This window comes from Arachis hypogaea, chromosome 10, assembly GCF_003086295.3.
Source record: "Arachis hypogaea cultivar Tifrunner chromosome 10, arahy.Tifrunner.gnm2.J5K5, whole genome shotgun sequence".
Classification (NCBI taxonomy): Eukaryota; Viridiplantae; Streptophyta; class Magnoliopsida; order Fabales; family Fabaceae; genus Arachis; species Arachis hypogaea.
In genome coordinates, this window is record NC_092045.1 from 100,386,275 (window position 1) to 100,408,350 (window position 22,076).

The window sequence follows — 22,076 nt, forward strand, 5'->3', positions numbered from 1 at the left end:
GGTCGATCCCACGAGGATTGTAGTTTGAAGCAAGCTATGGTTATCTTGCAGGTCTTATTCAGGCAGATCAAAAGGTTTATGTGTTTTCATGAATAGGGAAACTATTCTTAATTTGTATTTGAGTTAGAATAGAGTCAGTAATGGGAATAGAGTTGAGAATCGGAGTTGCTTTGTCTTTCTGAATTAACTCTGGTATTAGTGTCTTCTCTACTTGTGAATGATCTCTTCTATGGCAGGCTGTATGTGATCAAAGTCATTACCCGTGGTCGTTAATCTCCTCTGCTCCAGATCAGAAGCCATTACCCGTGGTCATCCAATCTGACGAAGGGTGAATCTCTAACAGTTCATTTCCTTGGCGATCCTACTCAAAACGCTACAGACAAGGTTGAATCTTCTGGATCAAAGAATGATGCTTCTTTGGATTCTAGCCTATACCACGGAGACCCTAATCTCCCCAAAAATCTGCTGAACTGGTATCTCGAGAAGTCCCCAACAAAGTCGTGGATTAACTGTCTGAGAGATGTATAAACATAGATGTTAGCTCATGCTTTCCAGTCATGTATTCACACGAACTCAAGTAGACGCGGGTGTTTGTCAGGCACGTTTGTCTTAGTATGATGAATAAAGCTGATTGTTCGATCATCCTATTCACCATGTTGAAGAGCGGATATACATCTTAGAAGTAAATCAAACACGGATCGAAGAAGAAATAGTAGTACTTTTATTAATTTATAGGGCTCAGCAGGGCTCCTCCCCTCAACCTAGGAGGTTTAGAAACTCATATTGAGAGTAAAATACAATGAAAAACGAAAATAATGTGTGTCCTCCTAGATCTGTTTGAATGATTATGTGAAATACACTTTAAATACTAAATAAATGACTAGTAAGGGTAAAACAGTCTATTTAGTGCTAAAATCCACTTCTAGGGCCTACTTTGTGAGTGTTTAGGCTAGATTTGATGTGATCCACGTGCTATGAGGCATCTGGGGCATGAAACGCTGGCTAGGGGGCCCTCTCTGGGCGTTTGGACGCCAGGTTTCTCCTTTGGGCGCTGGACGCTTGGAAGAGGGCAGGAAGCTGGCGTTGAACGCCAGTTTTGGACCTTTTAATCCAAAGCAAAGTATAGACTATTATACATTTCTGGAAAGCTCTAAAAGTCAGCTTTCCATAGCCATTGAGAGCGCTCCATTTGGACTTCTGTAGCTCTAGAAAAGTTCTTTCGAGTGCAAGGAGGTCAGATCCATACAGCATCTGCAGTACTTTCTCTGTCTCTGAATCAGACTTTTGCTCCAACTCCTCAATTTCATCCAGAAAATACTTGAAATTGTAAAAAAAATACAAAAACTCATAGTAGAATCCAAAAATATGACTTTAACAATAAAACGTATAAAAACTAAACAAAATATACTAAAACTATATGAAAATGATGCCAAAAAGCGTATAAAATATCCGCTCATCAAGCAGCGGATGGGTGGTCACCGGAACGCGTTAGAGCTCGCCTATGGAACAGGGTTTGCTACGGTTCTGCAGTCTCTGGTTTGCGAAGAGGAGGAGGCGAGAAAAGAGAAGAAAGGGAACACCATGAATATAGATAGAAAAAAATTGTAGGCTCGTAGAAATACTAGTTTCGAAAAGGTAAGATGCCTGTGATTCCAAATGATAACTTCAAGGAACTAGGACATATGCTTCAATAAATATCGAGAGCTCTAATATACGAACTACTTTAAAATCCTGTAACCGAAAAGTAACATAATCTAACAAACAAGGACCTGTAGAAAATAATCTCCAAACAATAGTTGCAATATGTTTTAACTTTCAACATGATAAAAAAACATTATTATTCTGTTTTTTTTTTTTTTTGCCTTTCTCAATTTAAGGTGGAGGAAAACAATCAAATTTATAGAGACTATAAAGAGCAACTTTGCTTAATACTGCATCACTAAATACTACTATAAAGTATAGACAAGCTAAAGTGCATGAATTTAATTCTTACTGAAAACCATAGCATGGATTAAGCAGATAACAACAACCAAAATATCATCAAATGGATTTAGTATAACTCAACTAAACAACTGTACCTGAAAGTGAGAACTGTTAATGCGGCATCCAAAGCAAAAATAAGAAGCACATGTCCAGTTTCTGCTTCCAGCTCTCCAACAACCAAAATGTAGTTCTACTGTGCTAGCTGAGCCTCTGGCACCTGCAGCATGGCATAACTTTCAATTAAGATATTTATTTGGCTAAGAGATTAGTCATAACAAAGTCAACAAATTAAATAGAAGTAGATAAAAAAAACTTAGCTGTAAAAACTTAGTTGTACTAAGAATTGAAAAAACTTGGTTTCTCAATATTTTGTACATAATAAAACTTAGCTGTAAACATTCCATCAAGCAGTAGATAAAAAAAATGTTGGCATTATTTTCATATCAAATGAATGAAACATTGGACTATAGCCAAAGTATCAATTCAGGAGGATTTTGTTACCTTCTTTTGAATCTTCCTATCTGTTAAATCAGCATCAACATGAAACCCATGATATAACAAATTTATGTATTACTAAAATTCAGTACATTCAGAACATTCCCATGGCGGAAATTCAGAATAAATGCATTCAAAAATTTCATTTTCATACTAAAATTCAAAACATTCCCAATCTTCATTCAGAATCAATGTATTCAGAAATTTCATTCCATAGTAAAAATCAGAAGCTTCTTACCAATACGCAGAGGAGGAGGAAGGGGGTTACAGCTGCATGTAGTGTTGTCAGAGCTTGCAAAAAGGAGGAGGCGAGACAGGGGAAGAAGAAGAAAAAGGAGATGGGTTTCTCGAAGGTGACCGCGTACGTTGAGCCGAGACAGGAGGAGGACAAGCCGTGGAGCAGCGTGCGTGGAGAAGATGACCGCGAAGGAGAGCACTGCACCGACGCCCGTGGAGGAGAGCAACACGCCGATAGGTATGGCTGACACAGCCAATAAATAAGACCCCACAACTACAATAATGAAATACATGACACAACTAGGTATCCTCTGTGGGCTGATTGGGGCACCCTTTCCGAGTATGGCATGTTTGTTTGCATAGCCCACACCTTTTTTTTACATGCTCGACCTCATCCATCTCATTATGAAATCTCATAGAAACTGGTCTCCCAGTAGCTTTCTTATGCATGGCGGGAACTCTACCTCATACACCTTGAACACTGCCTCTTATATATACACTGGATGAACATATCTCTCCCACTCGACACTTACTGTGGCACAAGCAGTAAGTGCATGACGACATAGAAAATAAAGTGTCTGGAAAGGACCATATTCACATGTGCCCGCACTCAAACATTGAGGCCTTCCTATTACGATGTGTTACTCGCATCTTTGGGATTTCTCCCTATTTTTTTCAATACCAGCTAGCAGCCAGTGAGAAAACTGATTACGGGCTGTCAATTGTGATTGTGCCTCCCTATCTTTCATGACGAACAACTGCTAGAGCCTCTTGTAAGTACATCTAACAATGAATGAAATCGCTACATACCGCATACCTTTCAAAACAGCTTTAATTCATTTGGAGAGCTTTGTTGTAATGTGCCCAAGCCTGCGACCGCTATCACAATGTTGTAACCATATTTTCTTGTTGAATCTACTGGCCCAGTCTGACATCTCATGGGATTAAAATGGAATTACTAGACATTCATCCCAAAATAATTATGATAAATAAGAATATACTTTAGGCATTGAATAATGACTTACCAATATCTGAGATTTGGTCGAAGGACAACACGGATACTCCAAGGACATCTTGCTGTATATTTCCTGCAATGCACATGGTACTTTGATCGATCCAACTCCACGACTCTATACTCAACACTTCTCCAAATGATGTAATTCTTCACACCTAGCATGACAACTTCTCTATTTTTGAATCTGGACCAATGCAAAACTCCACACCAATGTCTATGTTGTAATTGTCTCCACCTATATTGGAAATAGAGTTTTCTCATGCATCGTGTCCAGATCCAATGTATAATACTGACTGAGTACAACTGATAACTTTGAAATTGATTTTGGGGCAAGAAGAAAATACCAAACTATTCCACCGATAGGAGTCTCTGGTACAAACTTATGCTCATCATCATCCTTAGAAGAACTATTTTTGTTGCTATCGACAACATACTCTTCATCCGACTTCTCACTGTCCACATCCATGTGTACCACTGAACTAGCACAGTGCAGAGAGAGTGGTGCAAGAGATGGATCATCTTGGACAAAATTCGAGTGCCTAGAACTACCACTACCAACATCACCAACCTCCACAGAATGTTCCATCACTTGTTCAGCCACGATTCTCTCGTGGATATCAAACATCTGGCGCACATGCTCATCGAGTCAAAAAATACAAAACCAAAATACTCGATTTTTCATCGATGCTAGCAACCTATATATAACTTTTTCAATCTCCTTTGTCCTATTAGTACCGAGACTCATCAATATCAGACTCTGTAACTCAGACAAAGAACTTAGTCTCCAAGTGCGCAAGAGGATAGGACTATCACACTCAAACACAACTCCATTGTCACTGTTTCTCATATGACAATTGGGATATATACTTATAACAATATATCTAATACCACTAGATACTTTTACTAGATTTATTGAAAGAATAGAGAAGAAGATGTAAAATGCTTGTGGTGAAGACTAATACTTACAGATCCTTTTATACTTGGTCAAAATTTCTCGTAGTCTATCTCGTTTAGAGTGTAAATGATATAGTTTTTTACGTATCTCGTTTAAACTATAAACGAGTTGAATTTAACTGTATCTCATTTACATTATTTACAGTTAAACGAGATACGTGTAGTGCATCCTCTCTTATGTATCACGTGTGCAAATGTGATATGTTCAACGCAAAATGTATCTTATCTCGTTTATATTGTATGAGCAGCGAGCAGTTGTGATAAGCGACTGGCGGTAGGAAAATGAGACACAACTATTGGCGAGAGACGCAGAGACGAGGTTGATGCGAGACGCCGCTGCTGTGTGTGTTAGTTCTTATGCTTGACCACAGAGAGAGAAGCGAGCCACCGCGAAACACAAACTGGCGACAACCGACACAGGAGTTGGTAGATGCAGTGGATCCCGCAAGGAGAACCACACGATGTTAGCGACAGCGACTCTATGAGAGTGGAAAGATTGAGACACCGTTTTGGTTCATTTTAGTGTGAGAGAGTGTGAGAATGTGTTGGAGAAGGAGGTTAAGGTTAGGGGTTTGGATTGTTCAGATGAAATTTGATTAATTAATTAAAAATTCCACCTATAAATATATACATTAATAAGATTGTCATAAGAGTAAAATACATTGGCCACTTTAGCATTATTTCCGTTAGAGTTGCGTTTCGACGAATTTACGAATACGGTTGTTCAAATTTTAAAATTATGTAAAAATTATTTTGTCAATAGCAAAAATCAAATATCATCAAATCAGAATTAGAATATTTCGAATACAGATTTTATATTTTCCTCTTTATATGTATTAACAAGTGTAATTACCTGTACCATGCACGTGATAAGATTAAAATTATAATTTTAAGTTATTTTGTTAAAATTAATTTGAATTATAATAATTTGATTAATAAAAAAATAACATATTATGCATTGTTTGTTTTTTTTATCTAGTGTTAATTAAATTAGCTCTAAAATAGTTATTAATCGGTTTTAGTAATCTACTTTCTTCAATAAATCAGACATATATACTAAATGTGATCATAAATAATCTAATAATACTTAAATCCACTAACAAATTTTTATATATTGGTTTACTGTGAACTAAGAACATATCAAAATCAGCTCAAAATTAACAACAAATTATTACAGAATTCTAATACAGAAAGTTCTCTAATAAACAATAAATAATTTAAACCCACTGAATAACAATTCAACACTATTCTTTGATGCCTGCAAAATATATACTTGAAACAATATTATATCAATGTTAAATTGTATATGATTAACGTAATTATAAAATTATTTATCAGGAGAATAAAATAATACGAATTTTTACGATAATTTTAATATTCTCAAGCTATAAATGTACAATAAGAATACATTACCCATTAGCACTAAACATTTGTCAATTTTTTTAATTGATAGTAATAAATGTTAATAAATTAATAAATTTAATTAAGAGATTTCATTATTACATTTTCATTATAAGTTTTCAAAAAATTCTCTATATACCATATTCATCGTGCAGTTATCTTCCAAGTTTCTGTGATCTTGCAACAGCACTCGCAGACCATCTTTGCTCGTTACTTGTTATTCTTTAAAATATGAACAAAAAATATTTATAAACTTGGCCTAGCATTACTTAATAAAATCATGAAAAATAATCAACTTACCTTATCATCCATGAGAACCATCACCGATAGGAGTCTCTGGTACAAACTTCTGCTCATCATCATTCTCAGAAGAACCATTTTTGTTGCTATCCGCAACATACTCTTCATCCGACTTCTCACTGTCCATGTCCATGTGTACTATAGGACTAGCACGGTGCAAAGGGAGTGATGCAAAAGGTGGGTCATCTTAGAGAAAATTCGAGGCCTAGAACCACCACTACCAATATCACTAACCTCCACAGAAAGTTTCATCACTTATTCGGCCATGATTTTCCCGTAGATATCAAACATCAGGCGCACATGCTCATGACCATCGAGTCAAAAAATACAAAATTAAAATACTCGATTTTTCATCGGTGCTAACAACCTATATCTAACTTTTCCAATCTCCTTTGTCCCATTAGCACTGAGACTCGTAAAATATCAGACTCTGTAACTCAGACAAAGAACTTAGTCTCTAAGTGCGCAAAAGAAAAGGACTATCACACTCAAAAACAACTTCATTGTCATTGTTTTTCATATGATAATTGGGATACATACATACAACAATATATCCACTACAACTAGATACTTTTACTAGATTTATTAAAAGAGTGGAGAAGAAGAAGTGAAATGTTTGTGGAGAAGACTAATACTTATAGATCCTTTTATAACTAGTCAAAATTTCTCGTAGTCTATCTCGTTTAGAGTGTAAATGATATAATTTTTTACGTATCTCATTTATACTGTAAACGAGATATGTGTAGTGCATCATCTCTCATGTACCACGTGTGCAAACGTGATATGTTCAACGGAAAACGTATCTTATCTTGTTTATATTGTATGAGCAGCGAGCAGTTGTGATTAGCGACTAGCGGTAGGAAAATGAGACACAATTATGGGCGAGAGGCGCGGAGACGAGGCTGATGTGAGACACCACTACTACGTGTGTCTGTTCTTATATTTGACCGCAAGGAGAGAAACGAGCCACCGCGAAGCACAGACCGGTGACGAACAACACATGAGTTGGCAGATGTAGTAGACCCCGCAAGGAGACGCGTGACCACACAGTGTTAGCGACAGCGACTCTGTGAGAGTGGAAAGGTTGAGACGCCGTTTTGGTTCATTTTAAAGTGAGAAAGTGTGAGAGTGCATTGGGGAGGGAGATTAAGGTTAGGATATGGATTGTTCAGATAGAATTTGATTAATTAATTAAAAATTCCACCTATATATGTACATTAATAAGATTATCATAACAGGAAAATACAACGGCCACTTTAGCATTATTTTCGTTAGAATTGCACTCTGATGAGTTTACGAATATGCTTGTCAAATTTTAAAATCATTCAAAGATTATTTTGTCAATAACAAAAATCAATTTGACCAAAATTAGAATATGTGGAGCACCGATATGATATTTTCTTCTTTATATAATTTTAACCTCCATGTTGCTAAGGTTACCGGAGCAATTTATAATAGGAAATGAAGTGGAGTGTTGCATTCTCAAAACTAAACTCATGTCATAACCAATGTTTTGAAAACTGGATCGGATTGACCGGTCAAACCGGTTCAACCGGACCGGCAAAGAAAAGATCCGATCCAATGTGCAAAACCGCACAATCTAAAACCATTCGAGAACCGCTGGCCGGTAACCGGTCGGCTGACCGGACCAGAAGCCGGCCGGTTTACAAAAACGACGTCGTTTCCTTTCGTGAAGGAAAAGATTGCACGCGTTATCCACTTATCCCCCTTCTCCAACTCCTTCCAGCAAATGCCCTAGCCTCCACCAAAGAAAGCAAACCCTAGCAGCCTCCACCAATCGTTGTCGCCGTCTGTCGGAGTGAGGGTCTACTGCCGCCGTCCGACGACTCAAGAACTACCGTCTTCGTGGTCTCGGTTCTCTCTCGGGATCCTCCGCGTCGTGTGCTCGCATCTCGTCTCTCTCCTCTGTGCTCGGCTGCTCGCGCCTTCCTCCGCCAGTGGGTGCTCGACCTGTGCGCGTTGGTTGCTGCTCGTTGTCCGTGGTTGTCTCTGCTCGATTCTGCCTCCCAGTGTCACTCGAGTCTCGTCTCGGTCACTGGCATCTCGTGGTTCGTCTGTCTCGTCGCCGGCGGCAGAAGCAACTCGTGGGGTTGTCTCTTGCTTCGTCGCCTTCTGTGGGGTGGTTGCCGACTCGGCGTCAACGGTTGGTGAGTCCCTGAACCATCGCTTCCCTGTTCTCTCTTTTCCAAATTTCCCTTCTCCCTGTATTTGTGCATGTTGCTGAATTGCTAATCAATAAATTTGCCTTGTTGCTGATCTAAATGTTGCTGTAAATCGGGACTTTACTAAGATTTGTTAAATATGTTGCTGTAACTTGAATTTGTTGCTTCCCAGTAACAGAATCATAACAGAATGCTCAGTCAGTGCTTGGTTGATTGGCTTTGCTCACTGATTGTATTTGATGATAGATTTTAAATTGATAACTTTTAAATTTTAAATTTGCACTGCCCATGTTACTGATTCACTGTTCCTACAGTGTTTTTGTTGTTGTTAATCATTGTGATGAGCTTTGTTAAATTTGGGTTGAAAAATGTTAATCTTTCTTCATTTTTCATTGTTCTTAACTTCTGTTCTTATTAAAAAATTGCAATTGGTGATCTTTTGATTTATTATATGCTTCATGTTTTTAATTTCACTCTGCTTCTAGGCTTTGAAATCAGTTTATGATAACTGTGATGCAATTATTTAGTTGGATAACTGATGTAATTATTGAGTTCAAGAGATTGAGTTTTTCTGTTCTCATTATTAGTAAGACATGGATAGTTTAGAATTTTCTATTTCTTTCCCTTACTTCTGAAGTTCGTTATTTCAAAAGGTTCAGTGTTGGCTTCAACTTTCAAATGGGAATTGGGAGCTGGTGAAGATAATAACATCTTCTGGAACTGAGTCTGATCTAGAATTATGCTAGTACACAGTGATGTTTGTGCCATTTGGCTGTACTCAGTGAGACAACTGGGAAATGTTCTTTTTTGGTCTGATTAACTACAATATTTAACCTTGTTAATCATATCTTGTACAATTCAGACAAAAGCAGGGCCTATTTTGGTTGCCATAAATTCCTTCAAGAAAGTTCCTCTGTATGGTAATGATTGTATTATTGAAAGCCTACAAGCATAAAAGAACTAAAAGGGCCTGTTTTGTTTTACTTTTTGACTCAATTACTTAAGGCAATATTGTCTATCTTTAACTTGTGCATTGCAATTCAATCCAGTTATTTTTAATGGAAGTATAATGATGTTAATTTTGCATATTTTGATGATTAATTAATTACATTTAGTTGGTGATAGACTGATAGTTTGTATAGGGTTTTAAATTTGAAAGATATTTTATGATGTTTATTTATAATTTATTTATTATTTTATCATGGAACGGTTTTTCCGGTTGAACCACGGTTGGACCGGTTGGACCAGTAAACCAGTGACTAGAACGGTTTGATGACCAGTCCGGTTTTCAGAACCTTGCTCATAATTCATGTGAGCCACAGAGCCAGTGACCAGTGCTTGTTTGTTTTTTAGTTAGTTGCGATGTCTATCGACCTCAAACTCTCGCGCTTCAATCGTATTTATCGCCCTTCGGTAACTCTCTCTCTCTCTCTCTCTCTCTCTCTCTCTCTCTCTCTCTCTCACACACACACACACACACACACACACACACACACACACACAAATGTTCTTAATCGATTATTGATTGGGAATTTGACTTCAGGAAGCACTGGAAGGCAAAATCATCATCAAAACGCAGTCTTCAATTTCCCACTATGGAATTCGCCTTACTCTCAAAGGATCCGTCAACATGCAGGTTCACCCTTCTCTTTCGTTACACCAAAAAGACGCAAACCTTATAGTTAGTATTTTATTGAAGCTTTAATTCATGGTTTTGTTGGCCTTATTGTTGTGTATGGTGAAGGTTCGTGGAGGATCAGCTGGGGTTGTTGAGTCACTCTATGGAGTTATTAAGCCAATTCCTATTTTGTAAGTTTGTTTCTTGTTCTCTTACTGTGTAATTTGACAAGCAGAGTGTGAATTTTATTGATGCTGTTGATTTTCTTTTCCTTTCAAAATATGGCAAATAGTGTTATTGATTTCTTGCTTCCTTGTCTAAACAAAATAACAAATTGTAAATGATTTCTACCTTATTCATTTTTGCATATATGATCTTTCTCGATGAGCCAACCGTAATGCATAACCTTATAATTATAGATTTGCAGATTAGTCTGCTTATTTGGGATTTGATTCAGTTTCTATGTGACTGTGATTAACTTACCGGTCTTTGACTAGGTAAATCTTCATGAGAGACAATACTTTATATATATATATATATATATATATATATATATATAACAAGAAGATAGTAATGATAAGAAGAATTCGTGAGAGTACATTATATCATCTATTGTTTTCTTTTTGATGGTGAAAGTGGGTGGCATTTCTGTTGGTCCCAGATTTATTTGGGGCTAACATTAGTCCTCTAAGTTTGCTTTTAATTTTAGCTGTTAGGTTTTTTACTTTTAGATCCAACAGTGTGTAACTCAACTTGTATTTATGCTTTTAAAATTGGCAAATTATCCCTGTAATTTGTTAATTTTGCGAGTAAACACCCAATTTGGTCCGTGTATATCTTCCTAGAGGAAAATGTGACGCATGACAAAAAAAAACAGGACAATTTGGCCCTTGATCCTGTTTGTCGTGAGACAACATAGCCCTTTTTGTGAAATCCACCGTGAACTGATAACAAAACTTTCCTAGCTGGCTTGTTATTGTGATGAAATGACCATTTAAATGCCGTGCTAGAGGGGGATTGGGATTGGTCAGGACCAATTTGTCCCTCATGACCCCACTACCACCACCCTCCACCTCCACCTCCACCTCCACCTCCACCTCCACCTCCACCTCCACCTAAACCCCTCGCCCTCACCACGGCACAACCCCACCGCCTCTGCCTCCGATGTGTCTTAAACTGTCATTGCTGCCTCTGCTGAAATTTGTCATGGGGGGTTCGGCTATATTTTTACGTTGGTTGCCGAAGACCTAACACAACCCTCCTCCTTTATCCGGGCTTGGGACCGGCTATGTACCGCAAGTGTAACATAGGCGGAGTTTCTGCTGAAATTTGTGATCTCCAAAATTCTGATAGACTTAATGTTTGATTTGATTTTCAAATTATTATTAAACTTAAATGGCAGAATAAAACATTGAGTTTATAATTGTAAATAACATCATTGGGATATATTGTAATTGAAAAGAGTTACATTCAATATTGCAATAATGAGTTAATGTTTTTTTTTTTTTTTTTTTTGCAAATAAAAAAGTTTAAATGCTTTAGATAAAAACTAGGAAATGAATATTGCCACTCCAATTTTGATAATCCCACTTCTTTTTTCCACAAATTCATAAAAATATACAATGCAAAAGAATCATGTGTGGAGTGGCATTATCAAAAATGGAAGTGGCATTATCATTTCCCTAAAAACTAGTTGGGACCAACATAAACGGCATCGTGAAGTTGGTTGATAACAATTATGCTTTGCATGATCACTTTCATTCAAGCTGATACTTTGCTAATAGCACTCATAAGGAATTTCTGGTGTTACAGAAAGGAAAATATGAAACTTGTTATGACTAACTTGTAAACAGGAATAGGACCATCGAGGTTAAACCTTCTGGAAAGATTGCTTCGGGCACAACAGAGGTAATATATCATTAGTGAATGAATAGAAGTTTCTATTTATTACAGTTTTGTCTTTTAGACTACTTATCTTATTAAGGCATGATATCTAGTATCAGCTATCAAGTGGATAAGATATTGAGCTAGCCCATTGTGTTTTGTTTCCCAAAGAGGTGGGCCTGGTGCATGAGGTTCTTGTTTTGGGGATAGAGGAATTTAATTTGATAAAAAGATAAGCATAACCATATGTGATTCTGCAGAGGTTTTCTCATAATTTTGGTGAAGTTCAGTTAAATATCTGATTTCTAGACTTGCAACCATCTGGAAGATTAAGCTTTTAAGAAGCTGTTTTGTTATATGATTTTACCCCTTAATGAGTGTCTTGTCTCATCTGGATTTACTTTCTCATTTTTGCCAAAAATATGATACTGTCCTACGAAACAAATCTGATCTCACTGTTCGAATAACATAGTTGGATTTGTTCTTGCAGTTCCTGTCTTAAGTTGGCTTTTCTGAACAAAATAATATTTGAAATACTATAATGTTCTTTTGAGTGAAAATTTAGTACCATAGTTGACAGGTTTTCCTATTAATTTGATTTAACCTAGTTCACTGTGTTCATATTCATTTAAAGGTTTGCAATCTTGTGGCAGATACCATTTTCGGTGACCCTTAGACAGAAAGGTGAAAATTTGGAAAAGTTTTATGAGACTTTCCATGGGGCAAATATAAGTATCCAGGTAATGTAATGGAAGATGCTTTCTTAGCCAACTGATCTACATGATTAAATTTTCACCACCATTCCTACTATTGATTATTATCTCTCTTTTTGACATTTGGTAAAGAAGTTGGCTTTGATCTTAATCAAGGTTGAATATTTTTACACTAATAAGGTTTGGTGATGCTATATGGTTCACTGATGGTGTAAATTCTTAGAATTGAAAATTGATCAAAATTAACTCATTTTACAGGTTTAAGTCTCTGTTTTATTTATTTAACTTATCAACTAATTTCAACAGTTGGTGATTGGCTTTGATCTTAATCAAGGTTGAATATTTTTACACTAATAAGGTTTGGTGATGCCATATGGTTCACTGATGGTGTAAATTCTTAGAATTGAAAATTGATAAAAAATAACTCATTTTACACGTGTAAGTCTCTGTTTTATTTATTTAACTTATCAACTAATTTCGACAGTTGGTGATTGATAGCCTTTATAGTATTTGGTGACTGTAGATGTGACTCGCGGATACTTACATAAATCTTTATCAACAACAATGGAGTTCATTGTTGAAAGTGATAAAGGTATAAGTTCGTTGCAATCAAATGTTCTGTTTTTATACATTTATTCACGTAATCATGATTAAACTACTAGTATTTCTTTTGTTTGTGGATTTTTTCAGCTGATCTTCTACAACGGCCAATTCCTCCAGAAATGGTAATCTTCTACATAACCCAGGACACTCAACGACACTCTCTGCTTCCTGAATTAAAATCTGGTGTGTTGTTCTTTTATTTAAGGGTATACTTTCTCATTAAAACCATTTATCTTATTGCTTTCACATTTCTCATTTACTGTGGCAGATATTAACTTGCTTGTGTTTGTTGGTAATGAACTTGAATAATAGTATTTGCAAACATTTTAATGGAAAAAATCATGAGGTTAATGCTGATGTATTGTTGAATAGGTGGATTTCGGGTGATGGGGAAGATCTCTTCTCAGTGTTCTTTGGCTGGTCCTATTAGTGGTGAGTTAACTGTAGAAACATCTGCAGTTCCGATTCACTCAATCGACATTCAGTTGTTTCGTGTTGAGTCCATTCTTCTTGGGGAGAAAATTGCAACTGAAACATCTTTGATACAAACGACCCAGGCAAGTGATACAAATTTAAAAGCATTTGAAATTAAAACAATGTTTTAACTCCCTTTCCATTTATCAGATAGCAGATGGAGATGTATGCCATAATTTGACTATACCTATCTATGTAATACTTCCGCGGCTTCTGACGTGTCCAACAACTTTTGCTGGGTAAGTGTCTTGTTCTTGATAATTTCCATTCAGTGTATTGCACAATAGTAATTGTTGCAACTTTTTGCATGTGATGTGCTCAAGGATACTCAGTAAACTATATTTCCATTTCATAAATAACCTTATAATAAATTGTTTCATATTTGCTTGCGAAAATTCTTGGATCCTACACTCCAAATCTTGATGGCTCGATGTCTATTGTTTTATTTTATTCTTTCTCTATTTCCATGCAGTCCCTTCTCAATTGAGTTCAAAGTTGCCATTGTCATAAGTTTTCAGTCAGACCTATCTCAACTGCATAAGAAGACTGACTCCGGAACTCCAAAACTTTGGGTAAATTCAGTTCCATTTTCCCCAAATGGCAGTTCATTTATCATTTATTGTTCTTCACTTTATTAAGGATCCTTTTGTTTTCCAATTTCCTTTATGAAATTTCAGCTAGCAATGGAAACATTGCCGCTCGAGTTGGTTCGGACAAAGTAAGGTTGTGTATAAGAATGCACCAAGCTATAGCAGGCAGGAAGTGGATATATTGTTTAATATAACATTTGAGTTGGTTTCAAGTGAATTGGCTTTCCATTTCATGTAATGTAACTTCCCAACATTTGAAACAGTGATACTTGAGAAGTCTCATGTAGACTTTACAAGTGTTGATTACAACCATATAAACTAGATAAGACTCACGGGATATGCGGAATGCTAAATTAATATTATATAGTATAAATTTAAAATGCTATATATATTGTTTAGGGATATATTGTTTAGGGATATATTAGATAATATGTAAATTAATATTAAACTTAGAAATTAATTTGTAAAAAATATTGTACAATATATTTATATAATTTGATAATTTATATAGGGTGAGTCTCTGGTGGCCAAAAGAATGGTGGTCAACCATGACTAAGAGTTGACCATTCAATAAATATATGACATGTGGTATGAAGAATTTAGTAGAATTTGTAAAGCACACAGTTTAAAACAGAAAGAAAAAAAAATATTAACACTTTATAACTTTGTAATTTAAAAAATTAAGAAACAGTGATCATAAATTTATAGTGATTTAACTAATTTTTTAACTTAACAAAGTAAATTTAATTTTTGATTTAAAAACTATGATAAAATTTTTAATAAAATTTTGAATTTAAATTTTACACATACGGATAATAAATTTATGGTGATCTATATAACAATTTAACTTAACAAATTGAATTAAAATTTTGATTTAAAAATTATGAAAATTTTTTTAAATATGCGTTAAATTTAAATTCTTACGAAAATGGAAAAAATGTTTAAATTAATAATAATGTACCTTAAGAAACTGAATTAAATTAAAAGAATAAAGTTACGAATATTATCAAGAAAATTGACTGATCATTAGTTAATAATTAATATAAAAATAAAAAAAAGACATGATGATGAAATATCCTTTTTTTTAAATATATCATACTTGTGAAATATATATTAAAAGAAAGACTTATTAATAAAAATTTAATTTAATTTTATTATACTGATAATATAAAATATTTTATATAGTTGTTTAATTATAATCTTTTTAGACAATTGTTTATATGGTTAATAAAAAATAATTATTTTTATTGACATAATAATACATAATTGTTAAATGTTCGTATAAATTATTATATATTAACAGTGTATCAAAATTAAATTCATAAAAATATGTTAAAATGACACTTTCCTTTTCTCTATTTATAAAATGTATATTCTCCTTCTTTATAACTTTTAAAAAACCTCCTCTTTAATCCATTTTAATTTTTTTGTGTTAACTAATTTTAACTTTATCCACCTTTCAAGAAAAAAAATAATTTTTTTTTACAAAAATACTGTTTAGTAAAAATTTTAATTTTTTGTCATTAATTTTACTTACCAAAATATCCTTTAATAAATTATTTTTTTATTAATTAAATTGTATTTTTACCAAAATATCTTTAAAAAAATTTAATAATTAAATTATATTTTCTAAGATACCCTTCAATAATTTTTTAATTATTAAATTATGATTTTACCAAAATTTGTGTTAACAATTTTTTTATATTTTACTATTAATTTTTCGATATTAATATATTTTATTTTAATATAAAAAAATCTTAGTAAAATTATTTTTCAACATCAATATATATTGATTGTTATACATATTAACAATGGTAAGATTTTTTTTATTTAATTTTAAAATAATATACATTGATATCGAAAAATTAATAGTAAAATATAAAAAATTATTAACCAAAATTTTGGTAAAATTATAATTTAATAATTAAAAAATTATTGAAGGGTATAGGAAAATATAATTTAATTATTAATTTTTAAAAAAATATTTTGGTAAAATCCAATTTAATAAATAAAAAATAATTTATTAAATGGTATTTTGGTAAGCAAAATTTAATGATAAAAGAATAAAATTTTTGTTAAAAGGGTATTTTTGTAAAAAATAATTTTTTTTTGGAAATAGATAAAAGTTAACCTTAGCTAACACAAAAAAATTAAAATAGATTAAAGAGGGGATTTTTTAAAAGTTATAAGAGAGGGAAATGTATATTTTGTAAATAGAGGAGAGGAGAGTGAAATTTTTCCTAAAAATATATAAATATATAATTATACATTAAAGATTTAATTAGAATAATAAATAATAATTAATTACACATTTTAATTTATTTAATTGCAGGTTTATATTTATCTATTAATTTTAAATTTAAATGTTATTAAGATATTTTTGAAAAGTAGCTATTTTTTCTTTGGTGTCTAGCAATCATGTTAATTAGGGTCAAATCATAATTCATTCAACTCCAAACTCTGCCACATGTCAAATTCTGATTTATTCTTTGATCTTAGCCATCTTAGCCACTCAATCTTTATAGCCACCAGAGACAAACCCATTTATATATGATTCAATAATATTATTATTATTATTCAATAAAAAGATATAAAAAAATATACCGTTTTAAAATAGATAATAATTGTGTTTAACTGTTATTTTGTAATTTAATTAAATAATAATATAAATTAGATTTAGAGAAAAGAATAAATAGGTTTTTGACTTTTTTCTCTGTGGATATTTTTGTCCTCGACAATTGAAAAATATATATGTTTCTGACCTTTTAAAAATGTGGACAAATCTACCCTGCTCCTCCCCTCTCCGGGGCTAAACTCAGTCTGTTAGCCCTGTCGAAAAATGTTGACGTGTCTCCTGTGGTGCTGACATGGCCGTTATGGGATGGCACGTGGACTAGACCTTCTAAAAATATGATGTATTAGTCCCCCGGCTCCAAAACGATGTCGTTTATCCCCCATCCCTCCAAACATAGTTTAATTTCTATATGCAATATCCATAAACCCATGTTTGCTCTTCTAAATTATTGAAAACTTAAGAAGATAAACGATCAAAGTCCCTCCCCCTGTTTCTCCTTCAAAAAATTACACTATGTGAAAGAGCAATCGGTGCGTGGTGAAGTTGATGCGGGAGGCCCAGAAGGAGGTTTTTGTTGAGGTTGTAATTGCTGTTTTCATCAGAAGGTAAGATCGTGATGCTTAGCATTTAAGTTTTGGTTATTGTGGTGTGAACAAAGGGTGAAGGCAGTGTGTGTGCATGTTGAGAGTGTGGGTAACAGTGGTGTAATGAAGGCGAAAAACTCTTTTGAAAACGTTGCGCGTAGGATTAGAAGGAGAGATTGTGTTCGGGGAAAGGGATTTCGTTCATATTTTTGGTAACTATTTTTGGATTGACACGTTGTTGATGATTGGTTAATTTCAGATGGTTACTGTTTTTGTCGTGTCAGTTTTTCACCATGGAGGTAACTTTGTCAGAGGAAGTGATGGAGCCCTGGTTTATCAAAATGGGAAGGAAGAGAGGTTCCCTGAGATGGATATGGACTTTGTGAACTTCAGAGACCTTGTAATGTTATTTAAGGATTTAGGATACCAGTCATACAAGGAAGTATACTGGTATGATCCCACAAGTAGCGACATTGAGTCTGGATTGAACATGTTAACTACGGATGCAGGGATAAATGCAATGCGAGAGAACATATTAAAGAACCAAAAGACTTCTGAGTTCCATATATACTTTGATCATGAAGTCGATGTCCCTAAGGTCGTTGAAGATGTTAGCAAGAATAGTGATGGGGTAATGGATGTGGATGTGGATGGGATTTTAGAGGAACTGAAGACATCATCTTCATCAGATGACGGGTACAAAAGTACGAAAGATGTGCTGTACAAACCTCCACCAGCTGGAGTGGAGACCTATAGTACTGAAAGTGATAGTAATGGAGGGGTTGCTGGTTGCAAGAGAAAAAGAAATATCAAGGGTGAAAAAAGGTAGTGACTCCGAAGAAGCCAGTTGCAAGGAGGTAAGGGTAAAAAAAAAAAATCTAAGGTTAGAAAGAAGATGGTTCAGCATGGGACAAGGGTGAATGTAAGAGGAGAAAATAGTGCAGACACTAATGCTGGTGGTCAGGGGACTGATGGGCCAAATGATCAAGGAGGTGGTGGTGATAATCCTGGTGTGCAGTCGGATAATGTAGGGGTAGGGAGATTCTATTTCAGTGAAGTGCCAACAGAATTGGAGGAAATCGTATTTCAGTATGAGACCGAGGCATTGCACACACCCATTTCATTCGATGATGAAGGTAACAGCAGAAAATTTTTCGAGGGATCAAAACAATACTTATTCCTAAATAAAATGTCTAAGAATGATTGTGAAACTATTTTGTGTAAGTAATAAAAAAATTCAATTAAAGTTTATTCATCTAATTTTATATAATTTTTTTTATTTTTATTTTTAAATAGTTAGTTTTGTTTATTTTTGTTTATCTCTTTAGGTTATATTTACATATTATAGTACAATGATAAAATTATTAGATAAAATACTAGTATAAATATTATTAATGTTTTGATAGTTAAAAATGATATTTAATTTTTTAATTTTATTTTTCATGAATTATGACATGTATTTTCAACGATATTACTACAACTACTAAATGATATTAAAAAAATATAAATGGTTGAAAGGAAAAAGAAATGATATATAGGCGATAAAGACAATATATAACTCATGAATGCAATTACACAAAGAAATAGAAAAACTAATGGATATACTCACTTAATACATACATTAGTTTAACAAATTAAAAAAAATAAAAATAAAACTATAATTATCTACTAAATTCTAATTGTGTAAAAAATTAGCAAGAATTGAGAGAGAGAAGCAAAAAAGAGAAAAAGATTTGAGATTCTGTGAAAGAGGATAAAAAAAATGTGTGAAATGAATGTTGATTTATATAGTAAGAAAAAATATAAGAGTGAGTAATAAATATGAAAGAACAAGAGAATGAATTAGTTTTTAACTAAATTTATATATATTAAAAAAATTAACATTAACATTGAAAACAATAGTGTAACCTACATAAAAATAAAGGATAAAAGAATATGAAAAGTTAAGGTTAAAAAGAATCCTATAACATTATATAAAGATTTGTTATTATAAAAAAATAAAAATACAATAAAAATCTTATAGCATAATACATAGATAGAAGATTGTGCTCAAATTGTGTGAATTAGCCACTTAAACTAGGATTTTTTATTTTTATAAATTAAATAAATGTAATAATTATCAAAATAAATAATTTAAAAATTTTTTGCCGAAATAAATACTCTTCTCTTATCTCGTTTACAGTGTAAACGAGATAAGACGGATGTATGCGACACGTGTTTATCTCTGTAAACAGATATATATCTCGTTTATAGTATATCTCGTTTACACTGTAAATGAGATATATGTATTTTTTAAAAAAAATTAGAATTAATAAAAAATATTAATAATATCAATAATATAAACTTTTTTCATGCAATTAGTACATAAAAAGATTGGTATAATAGATTAAAATAGATATGTTTGATCAATTTTAGTCCATTTTAAATGATAGGGATTAACACATTTACTTGGAAATCATTAAACTGTCTACTATTAACACGTTTATCTCTTTTCTAACTACCCATTGTTTAAAAATTTAAAATATAATTTAAATACACATAATTTATTTAATGACCCTGTTAATACATGTCACTGCTCTATTGGTATATAATATGAAATTTTTTTACTTAAATTATATTTCAAATTTTGATGTACTCCCATGCAACAAAAAAATTTATATATACTCTCGTACAACAAACGACAAAAGTAGGTGAATATGAAAGAAACAAAGTTGACCAACAGAAATAAGATTAAAGTTTAATTTGGGAATATAATAAGTATCAGGAAGATTAAGAGTTGTCTGGGATATAGAACCTTGTGTGTTGCTAGCAAGAGGGAGCCATTTGCAATATTGATAGAAGGCCAATTTGTAGTGGTAAACAAGGACGAAAAAATATTACGCAACGGAAACATGTGATTAAAGCAATCCGAGTCAAAGTACCATTTAGAATTACCTGGAGGGATCGAAAAAGAAGCAGGGGTATTACCAGAAACGGAGAGAAGACGCTGAAGAAGAGATGCAAGATCAGATAGAGAGACAGAAGACGGGTTGAGTGGATGAGGACGTGGTGGGCGAGTAGGGCAAGCGGTAATTAAATGTCCCGAGAGCTTGCAGTAACGGCAGAACAGCTGTGAACAATGGTAGCTAATATGACCTTTCTGGTGGCATGTTCGACATTCAACAAAAGGACAGTCGGAGAAGAGGTGTCCAGAACGGTTACAGTTTTGACAGAATTTACCCTTTTTGTCGGTGGCAGCAAAAATATCTGGCTTTTCCATGATAGTAGGCACAAAGATCAAAGAGAGGAGAAAAAATAGAAATTTCGGAGCAGAAAATGAGAAATCGGAGTGCAGAATCGGAAAGAGCTCACCAAAAAACCTTAGGGAGGGTCCCACTGTCTGACACATTAGCTGCCACGTCAGATTCCACTTCAGCAGCCACGTCTGCGGGAAGGTGACACATGGCAACATCTGATTCGAGAAGAGAAACCTCGTCAGAGCTGAGTCAGCAAGGGCGGGGCGCAGGTCGCGAAGCGGTCCGGGTCGGGTCGGTACGAGCGCGAGTTGCTAGAGACACTGATTCCGCGACACGTGGCGCTCGCTGGACCGTGGATCGTTGTTAAAGATCAAACGGTGCTGGGTGGGCGCTGATGCTGGGGGCGTGGCTTCGTGACACGTGGGTCAATCCTGGGTGTGGATGTGGAGATCGGACGGTCCTGGAAGCATCTGAAAAAAGGAAAAGAAGCAAAATGGACGGCGACCTTCAGACGGCGCTTGGCAGCACGTTCGACGGTTTCCGGCGACGGGGTTGGTCTCGTTGAACTCACAACGACGAAACAAAGAAGATGGTGGGGCGGTGACAAACCAAAGCATCGAGAAAGGGTCGAAAATTGAGGCCAAAGAACACTACCGGAAGAGGAAAAACAAGGAACTATGAACAAATGTTCATTGAAAAAAAAACATATGCTCTTGATACCATGTTAGAATATAATTAGGATCAATTAGGATCAATTAGTATTATTTAGTATATCTGAATATTTATTATAAGAAATTACGTCTTTATTATTATGATTCTCTTAGTACCTATAAATACCCTTTTATATTGTATCATTCTAGAAAACTTAACACACAACTTGAATAGACAACTTGAATACACTCAATAATACACAAATCCTTCCTCCAGTTTAATCTCTTGTTTCTAACATGGTATCAGAGCCATGGTATACTCCTTGAAGAGGATAGGTTATTTTCCTTGTGGTAAAATCAATGTAGTTTTGCATTTTTTTCTATGACATTCTTCTTTCCCTTTTGTCATTCTCTCGTGGCAGTTTCGTCTGTATTCTTTCGTGGTAGTTTCGTCTGCGTTCTCTTGTGGCAGTTTTGTCTGCATTTTTTCATGACAGTTTCGTCTGCGGTTCCTTCAGACAAGCGGCAGTTCCGTCTACGCTTTCTTCAGATAGCGATAGTTTCGTCTGTGCTTCCTTTAG

The 22,076-nt window shown here is 34.2% G+C and overlaps 2 protein-coding genes across 5 annotated transcripts in view; both read left to right on the plus strand.

The window, feature by feature from the left end:
• Positions 1-22,076, plus strand: part of LOC112716128 (uncharacterized) — a 274,079-nt gene that overhangs the window by 54,670 nt on the left and 197,333 nt on the right. The window lies entirely within an intron of this gene.
• LOC112716120 (uncharacterized) lies at positions 8,089-14,960 on the plus strand. 4 transcript variants are annotated; one of them, XM_072205188.1, is made up of 12 exons: positions 8,089-8,553; positions 9,922-9,981; positions 10,112-10,204; positions 10,313-10,377; positions 12,040-12,094; positions 12,724-12,810; positions 13,291-13,375; positions 13,474-13,569; positions 13,759-13,947; positions 14,015-14,099; positions 14,333-14,432; positions 14,538-14,960. In XM_072205188.1, the coding sequence occupies exons 2-12, from the start codon at positions 9,931-9,933 to the stop codon at positions 14,580-14,582; spliced, it is 951 nt and encodes a 316-aa protein (XP_072061289.1). In that variant the 5' UTR covers positions 8,089-8,553; positions 9,922-9,930; the 3' UTR covers positions 14,583-14,960. The 4 variants fall into 4 exon arrangements, with proteins under 4 accessions (XP_072061289.1, XP_025623760.1, XP_072061291.1 ...); XM_025767975.3 differs by having other exon boundaries at positions 13,759-13,943; positions 14,011-14,099; XM_072205190.1 differs by having other exon boundaries at positions 8,097-8,553; positions 9,222-9,981; positions 13,759-13,943; positions 14,011-14,099.